At 41.0% G+C, this 16,182-nt stretch overlaps 1 protein-coding gene across 1 annotated transcript; it reads right to left on the reverse strand.

The window, feature by feature from the left end:
* Nucleotides 1-15,214: 15,214 nt before the first annotated feature.
* Nucleotides 15,215-15,526, reverse strand: rprma (reprimo, TP53 dependent G2 arrest mediator candidate a). Its single transcript, XM_065273103.1, has one exon. The coding sequence runs from the start codon at nucleotides 15,524-15,526 to the stop codon at nucleotides 15,215-15,217; it is 312 nt and encodes a 103-aa protein (XP_065129175.1).
* Between the last annotated feature and the right edge of the window lie 656 nt (nucleotides 15,527-16,182).

Here is a 16,182-nt window from a genome sequence, read left to right on the forward strand (position 1 = left end):
GGTAGTTATGGAGCCGGTACCGGCGGCCCCCTGGATGGAAGGATGGGCTGTGGTACCAGGCCTACCCGTGGCGGCACCACTCCCGGCCGCCCAGAGACAACTAGAGTTAGCACCCGAGCCAGCTGAACCCCCGGCCGCCCAGAGACAACCAGAGTTAGCACCCGAGCCAGCTGAACCCCCGGCCGCCCAAAGACAACCAGAGGTAGTGCTCGAGCCAGCTGAACCTGACTCCCCTGTGAGGCGCTCCCAACGGGAGAACCGAGGCCGACCCCCTGCCCGTTACGGTGAGTGGACGACTCGAAGGCATTCCAGGGACTAGAATGCATTGGCGGGGGAGGATGTCACAAGGTGACGATCTTTTTGGGGCGGAACCAAAAGTTGGGAAAGTTTGGTTCCGCCCGGATGTTTCTGCCCAGACCGGAGAAAGGAAACACCGGACATCCGGCAGCTTCACGAAGGGCTGTAATCAGTCGATTAAGCACAGCTGTGTGTAGTTAAGGAGATCGCCGGGTGATTGGACAACTGGAGTACACGGAGGAGTATTTAAAGAGCAGTTAAATCACAGTTGGGGAAGTTTTAGTGTGTGCTGAGGAACGGAGCTGTGCTCGTTGATAGACGTGGTGGCTGTCTACATTTTCTCTCTCTCTCTCGTTGTAGTCTGCGGTGGACATGCTGGAGTAACAGGAAAATCCTATGGGTAGAAGAAACCTTGGTCTAAGCAGCACCTTTAAAGGAGTAAAGCAGGAAGAAAACCGACTTTTGTTTTGCAACGTAAACAAAGGCAAACCGCTGTGAGTATCAACTCTGGTGTGGAGCAACTTGTAAAAATTAGCCTGTGCAATTGTTGGATACCTCCAGGAGAAGGAGGGCGGCCCTACCCCTGAAACAGCGTGGTGGGTGAGCCGCAGAAGCGTCCATCCAAGCAGCCACAGCAACGAATTACTATTCAGGTCGTATTTCCATCGCCCTTCTTTCAGCCCAAGTGAAGTGGAGGACGCCGGGCGTTTCCTTTGTTGTGTACACTGATAGTGTGGTGAGTGAGTCTTTGCAATTAGTAAACTTTTCACGTTGAAGTGGTGCTGTGTATTTGCTGTGGGTTGCTGTGTGTCTTGTCAGACGAAGCCCCGCATCATCTATTTTTCACTGGGCAGAGAACGGAGAGGCTAACGACCTCAGGAATTACCAGCTACTATACGCAGTGTGCGGTTTGGAGTGTGAAGTGACGCAGATCAAGAGCTGTCAACGACTGTGAGTACAATATTGGATTATTCGTAGTGAAAACTTACCTGTGTCTGCCCTTGTCGCAGAGTCAGAGGCGAAAGAGTTCCGCCGCCCCGTGGTCCCTACAAAGGGGCGCCCCTGTCCAGGATTCGATCGCCCTACGGGCAGTGGGGATAGGGCAGCGCTCGACCCGGTGAGGCGGTGCGTTATCTTCGCCCCTCTGCTGGACCTGCGGAGAAAGCCATACCTACCAAGAGCTGCAACCAGCAGACCAGGTGAGAAGCATTCAAAATCCAAGTAACAGTGCTTTTGTGTCCCAGCGGTCACCTGTGGAGAAAAAGGAGAAAGAGAGTGAACATTAGGAGAACAGACTGTGGAAAGTGATACCTACCCAGAGAGCTGTAAACAGTAGAGCCGGTGAGAAATACTCAAAGTCCAAGTTAACAGTGCTTTTGTGTCCTAGCGGCCACCTGTGGAGAGAAAGGAGAACGAGAGTGAACATTAGGAGAACAGACTGTGGAAAGTGATACCTACCCAGAGAGCTGTAAACAGCAGAGCCGGTGAGAAATACTCAAAGTCCAAGTTAACAGTGCTTTTGTGTCCTAGCGGCCACCTGTGGATAAAAAGGAGAACGAGAGTGAACATTAGGAGAACAGACTGTGGAAATTGATACCTACCCAGAGAGCTGTAAACAGCAGAGCCGGTGAGAAATACTCAAAGTCCAAGTTAACAGTGCTTTTGTGTCCCAGCGGCCACCTGTGGATAAAAAGGAGAACGAGAGTGAACCTTAGGAGAACAGACTGTGGAAAGTGATATAAAAGGAGATAGAGAACTGGAGAGCAAAGTCACTGGTAGATCCACACACAATAATCCAGTACAGATCCGAAGGGAGAGAGAGAGCCACTCACGCACTTCGTCGAGAACACCAGCACATTCATCACACGCAACAGAGGGATGAGACGCGCCGCCCTGAAGGTGGATGACAGGCGGAGATGGAAGATGGTAAATCCAAGTTCTCAGACGGGTAATCCACTGTGAAATCCTGATGTAGAAGAGCCACCCGAAAACCACTGGTCACCGCCTAAAAACGAAGCGAACCAGCGGTCCCGAGAAACAACAGTCGATAGAGTCAATGTAATCCACAATGGTAAATAGGTGTACTCCACTCACGGGTGATGATGCAAACCGGAGAGAGACAGAGACAGCTGGTATACCGCCTAGAAACGAGGCGAACCAGCTGTACCGAGAGACAAACAAAGTCAATGAGATCCAGTACTCCACAAGCGAGCGGTCCGGGTGAAGACGAGTCCCCGAACGCCGAAAACCAAACCTGGGGTAACAAGAGGAAGAGACAGAGAGCGACTGACAAGACAAGGCAGGGCAGCAGGACTGTGATAAAACAATGAGCGCGCAACGAAGGACAGGACTACGTGCAATATAAAGGAAAAGGTAAACGAGACACCACCGGTGAACAATTAACGAAGCAAGGGGGCGGAGTTAGTGAACACACGAGGAACCGGCACCACAGGTAAACAACACACACACACAGATCACACAGCCATCGATCACCCAGCAGTCATGACAGTAGCCCCCCCTCCACGACCGGCACCAGACGGACCGGGAGACTCACCCTGTCGCCGACGGAGGTCCTCGATCAGCCCAGGATCCAGCAAATCCCGACCCGGAACCCAGCTCCTCTCATCAGGACCGTATCCTTCCCAATCCACTAAATACTGAAATCCTCTGCCCCTGCGGCGGGAGTCTAGTAACCTCTTAACAGTATAGACAGGGGCACCATCCACTAGACGAGGGGCGGGGGGATTAGGGGCAGAGACAGGAGGGTTATAGCGGGCAAACATCACAGGTTTAACCTTGGATACATGAAAAACAGGGTGAACCCGACCAAGAGAAAGGGGTAACTTAAGCTTTATCGTCACCGGATTAATGACCTTAGAAATACTGTATGGCCCAATGAATCTCGGAGCCAGCTTACGAGAAGGCTCACGGAGAGACAGATCCTTGGTAGAAAGCCATACCTTTTGACCACAAACGTAACGGGGTGGAGGTCACCGATGACGATCAACTGCAGCTTTGGTTCGTCTGGAATTAGATAATAACAGTGTCTTAGCTCTCCCCCAGGTGCGCCTGCACCTGCGTACGAAAGCTAACGCAGACGGAACCGCTGCCTCGGGCTCCTGTGATGGAAACAGGGGAGGTTGATAACCGATGGAAAGTTCAAACGGGGATAAATTGGTAGACGTAACGGGAAGAGAATTATGAGAATACTCAACCCACGGGAGCTGATCGCACCAGGAATTCGGATATTGTGACGACAGACAGCGGAGCGTTCTACCGAGATCCTGATTAGCCCGTTCGCATTGCCCATTGGTCTGCGGGTGATAACCAGAAGACAAGCTGGCCGTGGCGCCAATTTGTCTACAAAACTCCTGCCAAAAACGAGAGATGAATTGAGGACCCCTATCTGACACTACGTCAGTCGGAATACCATGTAACCGAAAGACGTGATTAATCAAAACCTGAGCCATCTCTTTTGCAGAAGGTAGCTTGGGCAGGGGAATGAAATGAACCGCCTTCGAAAAACGATCCACCACAGTTAGAACAACAGTGTTACCATTAGATGCCGGTAAGCCAGTGACAAAATCAAGGGCTATATGAGACCAGGGGCGGGAGGGCACGGGCAAAGATTTAAGCAGACCAGCGGGTGGTAAATTAGATGCTTTATTACGAGCACAAACCGAACAGGCTAGTACAAACTGTCTGACGTCAGTGGACATAGAAGGCCACCAAAAACGCTGACGGACGGCAGCCAACGTTCTCCGAATACCTGGATGGCAGACAAACTTGGACTCGTGACCCCACCGGATGACATTGGAACGTAACCGCTCAGGAACCCATAGGCGACCCGCTGGACACCCCTCCGGAACTTCCCCCTCCCGGCCGGCCTCTCTCACCCGCTGTTTGATTCCCCATACGAGGGCGCCGACCACCCTCCCCTCCGGGTCCGAGTACTGCGCCGGGACCCCTGAGAGATCGACAGCCGGAACCTGCGAGACAGAACAAGAGACAAGAGAAGGAGCAGGACCAAGACAAGAAACATAACACGAAGACTTCCAAGATAACACAACATTGTTCTGCCAATCAATCTGAGGATTATGTTTGGATAACCAGTCATGACCTAATATGACTGGTGATTGAGAATCCTCTAAGATGTAAAACTCGATTTCCTCACGATGATTGCCAGAAACAAACAAACTCACAGGGGGTGTACGGTGCGTGATCACAGCCATATGCTGGCCCTTCAATGTCCAGGCAGACAATGGAGAGGAGAGAGGAATGAATTGAATACCCCAGGACTTGGCCAACCCAGCATCCAAAAGACACGCCTCCGCACCGGAATCCAGCAATGCCTGTGACGGGAAAGAGTTAATAATAACAGGTAGAGTAGTGCTGTTAACGGAAGATTTAAATGACGATGCGCCCACCGAGACTCCCAGGTTCATCGGCGGGCGTGAGCTTTTTACCGGACATGTAGCTGCCAGATGCCCCGGCTTGCCACAATATAAGCAGAGACCATTAGACAGCCGACGATCTCTCTCACCAGCAGAGATACGAAACTTGCCCAGCTGCATAGGCTCCTCGGAGGGCGTCTCTGGTTCCGACATCAGATGGCGAAATGAGCGACGCAGATCTCTCTGCCGATGGCGAGACTCAACCCTCAGAGCCAGATCGATGGCAGCCTCCAGTGACGTGGGTGGCTCCCTCAGTGCAATCTCGTCTTGAATGCCCGGTGTAAGACCCTCAAGGAATTGCGCTCTTAATGCCGCGTCGTTCCAGTTGCAGCAAATAGCGAGAGTCTTAAATCTTATAGCAAAGTCTGTAACGGAGTCATTACGTTGCCGTAATCTCACCAACTCAGCCGCTGCCATGTCCCCCTTGAGTGAGCGATCAAACAACTTTAACATCTCCTCCTCAAGAGCCTCGAATGAAAATGTAAATGGAGCTTTAGCCCCCCAGGCGGCCATACCCCAGTCTCTCGCTCTTCCCGTGAGTAACGTCAGAACATAGGCCACCTTGGAAGTGGATGAAGAAAATCGACGGGGTTGGAGCGAAAAGACGAGAGAGCACTGTTGCAAAAAGGATCTGCAGGTGTTGGGGTCGCCATTGTAGGTGGAGGGTGTTGCCGTGTGTGGCTCCCGTTCAATCGAAACGGCTCCTCCGGATGAGGCTGGGGCTTCATGGTGAGGAGTCACTTGGTCCACGCGATTGCTGAGCTCTTTAAGTTGCTCAGACCAGATACTGAAATCTCTGGCAGCAGCAGACAATAACGACGAATGTTGGTCGATGGCCGCCCCCTGCTGGTGAAGGGCGGTCTGCAACTCCAGACTCTCTAAACTTGCTGACTCCATTCGTGGCGCGCTCATCTGTCAGGAAATGAACTTCGGAGTCAAGTGCAAGTTAACAATATTTATTTAGAAAAGGAGATAGAGAACTGGAGAGCAAAGTCACTGGTAGATCCACACACGGCACACACCCGTTGACTCACTCTAGATGATAACTCTACTGTGGGAATGAAGCACTCCCACAGTAGGAGAGAGTGAGTCGGCGCTACACAATAATCCACTGTGAAATCCTGATGTAGAAAAGCCACCCGGAAACCACTGGTCACCGCCTAAAAACGAAGCGAACCAGCGGTTCCGAGAAACAACAGTCGTTAGAGTCAATGTAATCCACAATGGTAAATAGGAACGAAGGACAGGACTACGTGCAATATAAAGGAAAAGGTAAACGAGACACCACCGGTGAACAATTACCGAAACAAAGGGGCGGAGTTAGTGAACACACGAGGAACCGGCACCACAGGTAAACAACACACACACACAGATCACACAGCCATCGATCACCCAGCAGTCATGACAGTATGTGTGCCGAGTTTTAAACTATGTTTTTATATAGATCATCAGTTCAACTTGACACCACAATGTTAAACAAAACTTTACTGATGTTTTACAGATCATCAGCATGATTAATGTAAACCCTTTAAAAAGAATTTTACTTTTTCTGAAACTTTCTGAAAATGTTAAATGCAGTTTATTGGCATATACCTTGTCTATGTCAGTTTAGTGCCTGATTCACTAAACAAGGTAAGCCAATCATATGTACTGTATGCCAGGCTATGATTACCATTGTTGTTTTCTAGAAAGTGCAACATATGGTTTGGTGGGATCAAGGGTCCAAAAATCAAAAAGGCACTTATTCTGCCCTACAAAGGCAAAAGGCAGTAACTTTGTTTTTGGTCGAAAATTTGTTATTGATATTTTTGGGACATTCAAGACCTCCCTTATCATGTGGATAAGTATTTGAGTCAATTTAGTTTTTTTATCAAGAATCAAGAAGAAAATAACTGACAACAAAAGTCAGTAAAAAGTCTAAACTTTAAAGTCATTTTTCTCAGTTCTACACTCTAGCGAGTTAAGGTCTTTTGCCTTTGTAGGGCAGTATTCTTGAAGATAGAAGTAGCCTAGAATAGATCACATATATTGAATAAACAGGGCAGTGGTTAAAGGGACAATGAATCTACTGTTTTTGTTGTTTTATAATGTTGCCTGAGGTTTACTTATGATGTTTGCATCGTTTTTACATTCAAAAAGCAATAAGGAATAGGCTATTTTGTACCCTGGTTTTGAGGCTTTCTGAAGAAATGCTCTATATTGATGGGCGGACCGCATTGAAGACCTGGAAGGAAACGCCCACTGCTATGATTGGATGGTTTCATTCCCTGTCATTACATGTGGGGAATTGTTTTGAAAACATTCATGTGTAAAATTAGCAGCCGAACACATGTTCGAGCCATAAAAGATTCTGGGTGCTAAAGATGATACACATAGATGACAATGCGTTTAGTGAAGTAGAAACAAAACTTCAGACTTGACGTAACTAAATTACCGCATACAACACAGTAAGAGCGCATCAAAATCTAAATCGCGGCTGATAAGTCCTTATCAATAACTTTGTATATTTCTAATGTGCTTGTGAAGTTGCTCTTATATACAAGTAATGTTACCACAGTTATATGATACAAATGCAACTTGCCTAAATTACCATAAATTTACTTTCCTTATAAGAAACCGGAGTCCTGTATCAGGCAAATCTAATACTGTTTGCTTGATAATCATATGCAGTTTTACTACATAAATGTCTTAAACTGTGTCAATGTATCATTTTTGTTTTGTGTGTAAACCACATGTGGTCAGCTTTTAGCTTGCAATGGTGATATCCTTGCTCATTTACTGGACACACACACATATTCACACACTTTTCCATATGTCATAGCTCAGACTCTCTTGAGAGCAACTTTAATCTTCAAAGTCATCAGCTGTTCTGGTTTCGATGGCCTGGGTATGACACCTCCACTGCCAGGCTGCTTCCACTGAATGAGATGTGTCACATGACAAACACACTGTAATATAAATGAGTTCAAACATAAGCAGTAAAAAGACAAAGGACATGCAGACTGAGACAAGAAAGTGTTAATAATGTATACTGCTATTAAACACCTCAGTATGATGAGGCCGCTCTTCAAATACATCATCTATTATTTAAGAGAAGATTAGAAAATTAAACTCACACTGTAATGAGCGGTTTGGACAGATTTATTATTTATTCAGCACTGTAAAGTTATACAAGTATTACAATTACACTGATTAAAGATATAATTCATCCAAACATAAAAAAAATAATAAAATAACTCCCTTTCATCAATTAAACACAGGAAAACTATTTAAAAATTAATTATGTACGTTTTTTTAACAAGGTGAACTCACAAAATGGATTCATTCACATACATTTATCATTAAAGAAATCAAAATGCCTCAGTTGTCTCTATTATTGGATAATGTGTCTATTATTGTTAATAAATAATACATTTGTGGGAGAAACAAATTCATATTTTAAGCTTATTTAGCAAACAATATGTTCCATATCCATGTAAAAATTCAGATCAATGCTGTAAGTTTACATATCTGCACATGGCTAACTTTGAATCTCATTGGATCTTGTATCTCTCTACCAAACACCCATATAAAAAACGAGGGCAAATGAAATCAATGATCCACCATATTTGAATTTAGCACAGTGATCTGTACATTACCATGCATATGCAACACTTTGATAAGCTTTTAACAAAAATTTCAAAAAAATGTATTCACTAAAGTGGCATTTAATTGATCACATCAATAAAGTGAACCTTTGCTGAACTAAACTTGGATTGACTGGACCAGACACATTGAGAGAATGACAATGACCCAGTACAGAACAACAGACAGAAGGCATTATATAGTCAAAAACCTAAAGAGGGTGACAAGGGGATATAGATGCAAGAATAAAACTATGGGATATTTAACTAATTAAAAAATAATTAATAATAATACAAAATATAAAATTAAATTAAATGAAATATATAAGAAAATGTATACGTTGTTACTATTGTGTACATACAGGTTGTTTATTGGACTTATATTTAAAGGGCACATAAGACGTCAGTTTTTTTAATGCTGCTAACAATATCTATATAGCCTACTGTCTACAAACTTTAATAATATTAACATAACTATACATTGTTTAAAAGGTCTAGGGGTTGAGCATCATTGTATGGTCTCTGTTTTGAGATTCAGATGCTCTAGCATCATAAATATAAGTATTTTGTTAAAGAAGTCCAGATGACAACATGCAAAATATAAACGGGACGTCTTACCTTTGTGTTGATATAACGATCGCGAATCGAATCCAGTCTGTTTAAGATGTGTGAATAACCCATAAAAACTCTCCAACAAAATACATCCAATGACAATTTTTGTCCACAAATGCGTATAATCCGTGAAATATAGTAGTGATGGTCGTTTTCGAAGCACTGCTTCATGAGGCTTCGAAACATTTACGAATCTTTTGTTTCGAATCAGTGGTTCGGAGCTTGTTTCAAACTGGCCCAAGTCACGTGATTTTAGCAAACGAGGCTTCATTATGTCATAACTGTTTCGAAACGTTTTGAAAATCCGATGGTTTACCACTAAGGGGAGTTGATCACATGACCAGTGTCTAATATTTTTAGGTGAACTCGGGTCAGTTTTATTATGAAAGTTCATAAAACATTTATCCTTCTGACTAATAACACTGCCATTCTGTCTACTTTTTGTTTATAGACAGATTTAATTACAAAAATGTGCATAATTAAAAGGGTAGTTAGTTTTAATGATTTGTTTGCCCTAAATAAAATTAAAAACACATAATAGACTTTTAACTATGTCTTAATTAAGTTAAATAATTTTTTAAACATATTTTCATACAAATCTTGCTATTATTTTGTTAAAAAAAAGTCTAAAATGTTTGGACATATCTGCTTTTACACTATTTTGACCAGCAGGGGTTGCCAGCGTGTGTGGTGTTTCGAACTGCTTCGAAAAACTTATGCTGCGTCCGAAACCGCCTACTACATACTATATAGTACGCGAAAAGCAGTAGGCGAGGCGAGTAGTATGTCCGAATACATAGTATTCGAAAAACAGTATGCGAAAAGTACCCGGATGACCTACTACTTTCGGTTAGATTTTGCAGTGTGCATACGATGGACGCTTCACTATCCCATGATGCCCCGGACGAGGAGTTATCCAACAAAGAAGAAGAGGCACGCGGCTGTTTTCGCGCTGAAATGACATGAAGTGATGACGACGTATGTCACGTGATGTAGCAACATGGCGGATGTAGTACGTCCAAATCTCATTCATACTACCCGGATTCATACTATACAGTACCTACTGTTTTAATGCCAAGTAAGTAGGTACTTCATCTAATTCAGTACCTACTATATAGTATGCGGTTTCAGACGCAGCCTTAATCAATTTTCGAAGCAATTGGTTCAATTGATTCGAAGCTTCGAAAAGCTTCATTTCTCCCATCACTACAGAGTGACAAACACAAGGGCCTTAAATAGGGGAGAACTAATGAGGACAACAGGGGCACGTTCAATCTCACACCGGTGCGCAACGTTTTGCTACGGTTTCCGGGTTGAACGACATGTTTCCTTGAAACGGTGTGCAACGGAATGCAACAGGTTTTAGAAGTGTTTTCTCTTGTTTGGTGGGTGTGTCAGAAATGTCAGCCCAATCAGCGGCAAGATGTATAAAACCACGCGATAGTAAAGAGACAGCTCTCTCAATGGGTTCAAGTTGGAATGTTGTCTTTCATTCTGGACGGCAAGGTCAGTGACTGTAACATCGAGGGTATTTTACAGTATTAAACACACATTTATAACGATTTCATCAGGCTTCAGAAACATTTAAAAAAGAACACAAAGAATGGCCTCTCAGCTACCGTAGTTGCAACTCTTGCGTCATCACAACAGGGTGTTCAATGCATCACCGTTTCAGTTTAATAAACGTTGTGCAATGTTTTGTCGGGGCTGAACGCAGCCCAGGTGACATGGGTTAAACAATAAAGAGGATGACAAGGGAGCGGGGTGAAAGTGACAAGACACCGGGAACACGTGGTCTAGTAAAACCAATACTAAGATCACGCGATCCCAAAACAAAACATGGGTCTGTCATGATCCTGTATTTATACATCTGTATTTGCACATAGTAAAATTAAATCTTGCATATTTTTATGTAATTAGTGTTAATTGTCACTCTTACTACATTTAAAAGGTACAATTATTAGAAGTACTACTGAATACTAAAAATCTTTTGTATATTTAATGTGATGTGTAAAAGATACGATGCTTTGTGAAAATATTAATACAGTGCTATATTAATTTAGTTAGTTTTACTCTTAAGACACATTTTTGCAATTTTTGAGCAAAAAGAGATCTGCACTTCTTGTTTTAAAAATGTATGGTTTGATGATAATTAACCTCCAATTTCACTGATTGGCCTGGGCAAGACATGATCCACAGTCACAGCAATATAAATCTGTCCATATATAGACAGATTTTTTGGAAAATGCTACAATTTCATAATCAAAGAATAAGTGAAGAATTGTGCATAAATATTTATAAATTATATATTTTACTGTAAAGTATTTTTTTTTACTTCTGACTTTTTTATCCTTCTGGGTCAGGTATAATAGTATACCATTTTTTAGAACTACACAAATGGGTAAAAGTTGCTGTGGGAAAGGCTTGGTTTTTGTGACATCACAGTAACAAGAGAATCAAAACGGCATGTCTACACTGCAAAAAAAGAATACGCTGGATTTACTTAAAAATATAGAACATCATTTTTGCATCCACTTTTTAAGTAAGTTTTACTTGAAATTTAAAGCAATTGTATAAGTTGCTTAAAATTCCATTTGAAACTTGCAAAAAAAGGATACAAAAATTATAATTATGCACTATATTTTTAAGTAAATCCAGCCTTTATTTTTGTCAGTGTAATGAGACTGCCTTGGTTTAATGGGGATTAATTTATTCCCAAACACCAAAGTGGATTTTGCATAATATGTGCCCTTAAAAGTTTTCAGCATGTACCCAAACCCTAAACCAACCAGGAAATATGTATGTACACAATAAATTCAATGTATCAATTTTTTACCATATGTTCCTCTAAGTACACAGTAGTTAAATTAAGTAGGACCACTTAAATGTAAACCCAGCTGAATTCAGTATGTAAAATATTTGATTTCATTTTATATTGTTAATCAACTGTAATTGTGGGCATATACGTTCTTTAAAAAAAGATAGAAAATATGACACAGACTAGATTAAATTGTTGTTAAATATTTACACAGTATAAAATCTTAAGATATATTTATGAACCATTAATAAATAAAAGACAACAATCATAAGACAACAATCATATTTTTTTTTTCATTTTGTCCAACATAAAGATTATATAGCCCAAAACCTACATACAAAATACTGTACTGTACTTCCTTGTTAACTTTATGTGTGACATTTGTCTCTCTCATAGCTGTACAGGCAGCACAGGAACAAAACTGATTGCTCTGTCACAATGCAGTCTAGAGCTGTCAATCAATATCACAATCATTGATGAGTCCGCCGGAACATCTGAGCATTTCTGCCAATCAGCTGATAGATGAACTGCAACTCGGGCTGCCATCACATAATCACAGGAGACATTTTCAACCTCTGGATATGAAGTCCAAAACTTAGTGTTCAACTTTTTAACTGGATCAGACACCAGTGAGGTCTTCTCAAATCTGTTTCCTTACCTTGTGATGCTGACTTCTTGAAATAAAAAGACACATACTGTTAAATTGTGTATTTCGCAAGATGTATTTGCCTTATACTTAAAAGGATATTGCATTTATTCCAACAGCAAACCATAAGAGTTCACATGGACTGTACCCCAAACCACCACTAGTGGTTACAATTTGCTGGTGCACATGCGTTTGTAAAACACCATTCACACCATCCGAATGGACCAAACTTTAAAAAACTCTAGTGTGAATTATAGTATACATTATCAGCAAATACAATAGACTTCACTTCTGTGATGATGTGATTAATGGATGAATCCCAAATAGATCTTGAAGAGGTTTTACACTTCCAATCAGGGCATCCAATCAGTAAAAATGTGTGATGTAACCATTTGTATACTATGTGTTGTTTTCTTGATGTCCTGCTAGCTGCATATTCATGTGCATCAAAATGTAGGTTTGTAATGCCTGTCACCCAAGTCTTAAAGTATTAAGCAGCCAATGCAAATCACACATATATTTAAAATTTGACCTTTGCAAAAGGCAAAACAAATGTCATGAGACAAATAATGACAATCATGGCGTTTTTAGTTTTATGTAGATACGTGGGAGCTTTTATGCATAATCAAAAATGAAATTATTGAAGCAACTCTGTATATCAATATCTCAGGAGGAATACAAAATAAATTAATAAAATATTAATTTTCCTTTTAAATGTTTAATATTTGGAAACGAAATATACATTTCTTTACCCTTGTATTTTTTATGAACACCGGTACAAATTTATTCATTCATCATTAATAAGCTTAAATGACTCTCACTTTTTTGTTCTTCAATCTGTACTCTGATGTTATTAAGCCATGCACAAAGACAGTCTGCTTGTCTGTGTTAAAGCTGATGTCACTGCAAGTGTCTGGCTTAGTACTGATGCAGCTGTTGTAAAATTATTCATTGTGAAGTTAACAAGCTCTCAGCTCTCACAGACACTCTTATAAATAGATGTGTCTTAAAAGTGGCAGGCCTCCTTTATCAACAGCCCTCTATATGCGCTGGTAAACTCATTTAAATAAGATTTACTCATTCATGCAGGGTGTAATTTAGTGTAATCTTGCTGGTATCAACGTGAAATATTACAGGTCAATACTTATGCAACAGTACTAATAGAATAAAGCAATACACTCTGATTCTCGATAGCCACCCTGAAACACTATGTGCTTTGTCTTGACGTTGTTTGAATAAACAACGGCTAATTTAATTAAGTTATCTTTGAACTCTAATCACTGATTTATTCCATTTAATTACAATTTTTAACAACTCTAATCAAATGAATATAAAAATCAATTGATTTTCAATGTAACTTGTAAAAAAAACCTGTAATCAGGGTTCATTAGGCTCATGTTTGGAAAGCTCTATGCTTTGTTGAGTCTTTATGTGAACTTACTGCAGGTAACAATTTACAGAAAGGTTATGTATGTTACATAATCACCAATACTTAGACAGTATGTAAACTTGCTTATTGTTAATTTATATACTGTACTTTGAATTAACTAAAAAATAATAGTATATTTTCAAATTGATATTTACCTAGATTATTAAATGCTATAATTTTTTTCATTGTTAGTTTATAATACCTTGTGTTACCAAATTTTAGCTTTATTTAACGTGTAATATCCTTATTTATATAAGAAAAAAATAACTGTTCATTTTTGGATGTCCATCCTTTTCTATATTCTCCCCTAGTTGACACTGCAAATTGTGAAAGGGTCTTTATTATACTATAATTTTATCTAGACTGGAGATTTGAAAAGTGCATGGTTGTGTTATGTTGTCTGTTGTCTATGTTGTCTTAATTGTCTTTCAAGACAATTTTTCAATATTTCGTACATAAGTGCAGAATGCGAGATCCTACTAGAATAAACAGTAAAGTGTCTTTGAGTAAATGTTAGTTAAGTTTTTCTGATGATTTTAAAATTAATCATGGGTGCAGGTAAAATGCTGACAGAGGACTGTAATAAAGTCATGTATTGTAAATTATTAGATGTTGCTCTGGGCATTAAATTAACATGCAGCAATGTAGCATGAGAGTAGTGTACATTTCTTTGCAAAAAAATACCATGGTTTAACTAAAAAGTAAAAGAGCTTACTATATAGCCATGGTTAATAGCCTATTAGTAACCATGTTTTTTAACTGTAGTTAAAAACTGTAGAATAATTTTTGTAAGGGGAAACAACCCACTTAATTTACATTACAGATACCACGTGAAGGATATTTTAGTTTACCTGTAGACACAAATCCACATAATTGACATAAAAGGACAACGTTTCTATTAAACTTAAAAATGCGAGAGAAATATTATTTATTAGATTATGAATTTATTATAATAAACATGATACCTTACAAGACATAATCAGTCAATGCAGAGCTCGCATTGTGCTTTACAGGTCCATAACTTCGACAAAACCACAAACTAGTCACATCTCCTTCTCCTGGGCTTTGGCCAAATATTTCAATCGCAAAATAAGACTTCATGACTGTATGTCATTTGGGATTTTGGGTGGTTCATTCCCTATAAACGACCGCGGTTACACGTAACGATGAAAAGGGTTGTGCGCAAAATGGAGACAGTGCGTTCAGTTTATCTCCAGCGACTTCTCATCCAGTCATTTAACACTGTCCTGTGAAGAACCCATCACAAATATGTGCATCAGGTGGTCCAAAACCTCATTGTTATATCTGGCAGTAGGCAAAATAATCCTGTTATATCTAGTACGCACCGACGATGACCGCTTCCACTTCTTTGGATGGTCTCCGGTCCGTTACCAGAAAGTTGATCATCCCCTCTGACTTGATCAGCAAGTTACAGCCCAGGAAAAAGATCCCGAAGACTACAGTGAGGGAGAGTACACACATCACTGCGATCTGAACTATTCTCATGATAAATAGACTCCTCTCGTCCGGTGCGCTCCCCGTGAAGCCATTATCCGTCACCACCGACGACAAGTTACAGCACATGAGGATCTCCTCGGTCCGGTTGGAGAAGATCCCGCTCTCCGTTTGGTTAAACGTATTATTCATGTCAACTCTCCAAAAATATCTTATAAATGTCAAGTCGTTCAAGTAGTTTGGATCTGGATGTCGGAACACATGCAGAATTGCTGACAATTTTTTGTTAACTCAAGCGCACCCATTTAGCGTTTCGTAGGGCTGGCGTCCCCTTAAACTCTCTTGTGCTGATTCTCAAGTAGCCTACTGGAACCGAGCGCTTCTGCTCACACCTGCTCGGGTAAAACCATTGAGTGAAACGATGGGAGGAGACGACTTGTGTCAACCTTTAATGCACACAAACATGCCTTTTGGCGCCACCTAGAGCACAGACAACATGTCTTTGGATTATTACACACCAGTTTACCACAAAATAATAAAGTTAAATTGCTTATTGGTGAGGTTTTTTTTTTTTTTACTTAATATGCCTATTCATCCAAAGTGCTTTACAAATAAGAGATCATTCAAAGGGGACATTTCACAAAACCTTTTTAAGATGTAAAATAAATCGTTGGTGTCCCAAGAGTGTGTATGTGAAGTTTTAGCTCAAAATACCATATAGAAAATGTATTATTGCATGTTAAAATTACCAATTTGTAGATGTGAGCAAAAATGTGCCATGTTTGGGTGTGTCTTTTCAAATGCAAATGAGCTGATCTATTCACTAAATGACATCACAAGGGGAGCCA

This window comes from Paramisgurnus dabryanus, chromosome 15 (genome assembly GCF_030506205.2).
Source record: "Paramisgurnus dabryanus chromosome 15, PD_genome_1.1, whole genome shotgun sequence".
Taxonomy (NCBI): Eukaryota; Metazoa; Chordata; class Actinopteri; order Cypriniformes; family Cobitidae; genus Paramisgurnus; species Paramisgurnus dabryanus.

What these genes read in the sequence shown, in the direction of transcription:
- rprma (XM_065273103.1), bottom strand. Translation starts at nt 15,526, where the DNA reads ATGAATAATACGTTTAACCAAACGGAGAGCGGGATCTTCTCCAACCGG.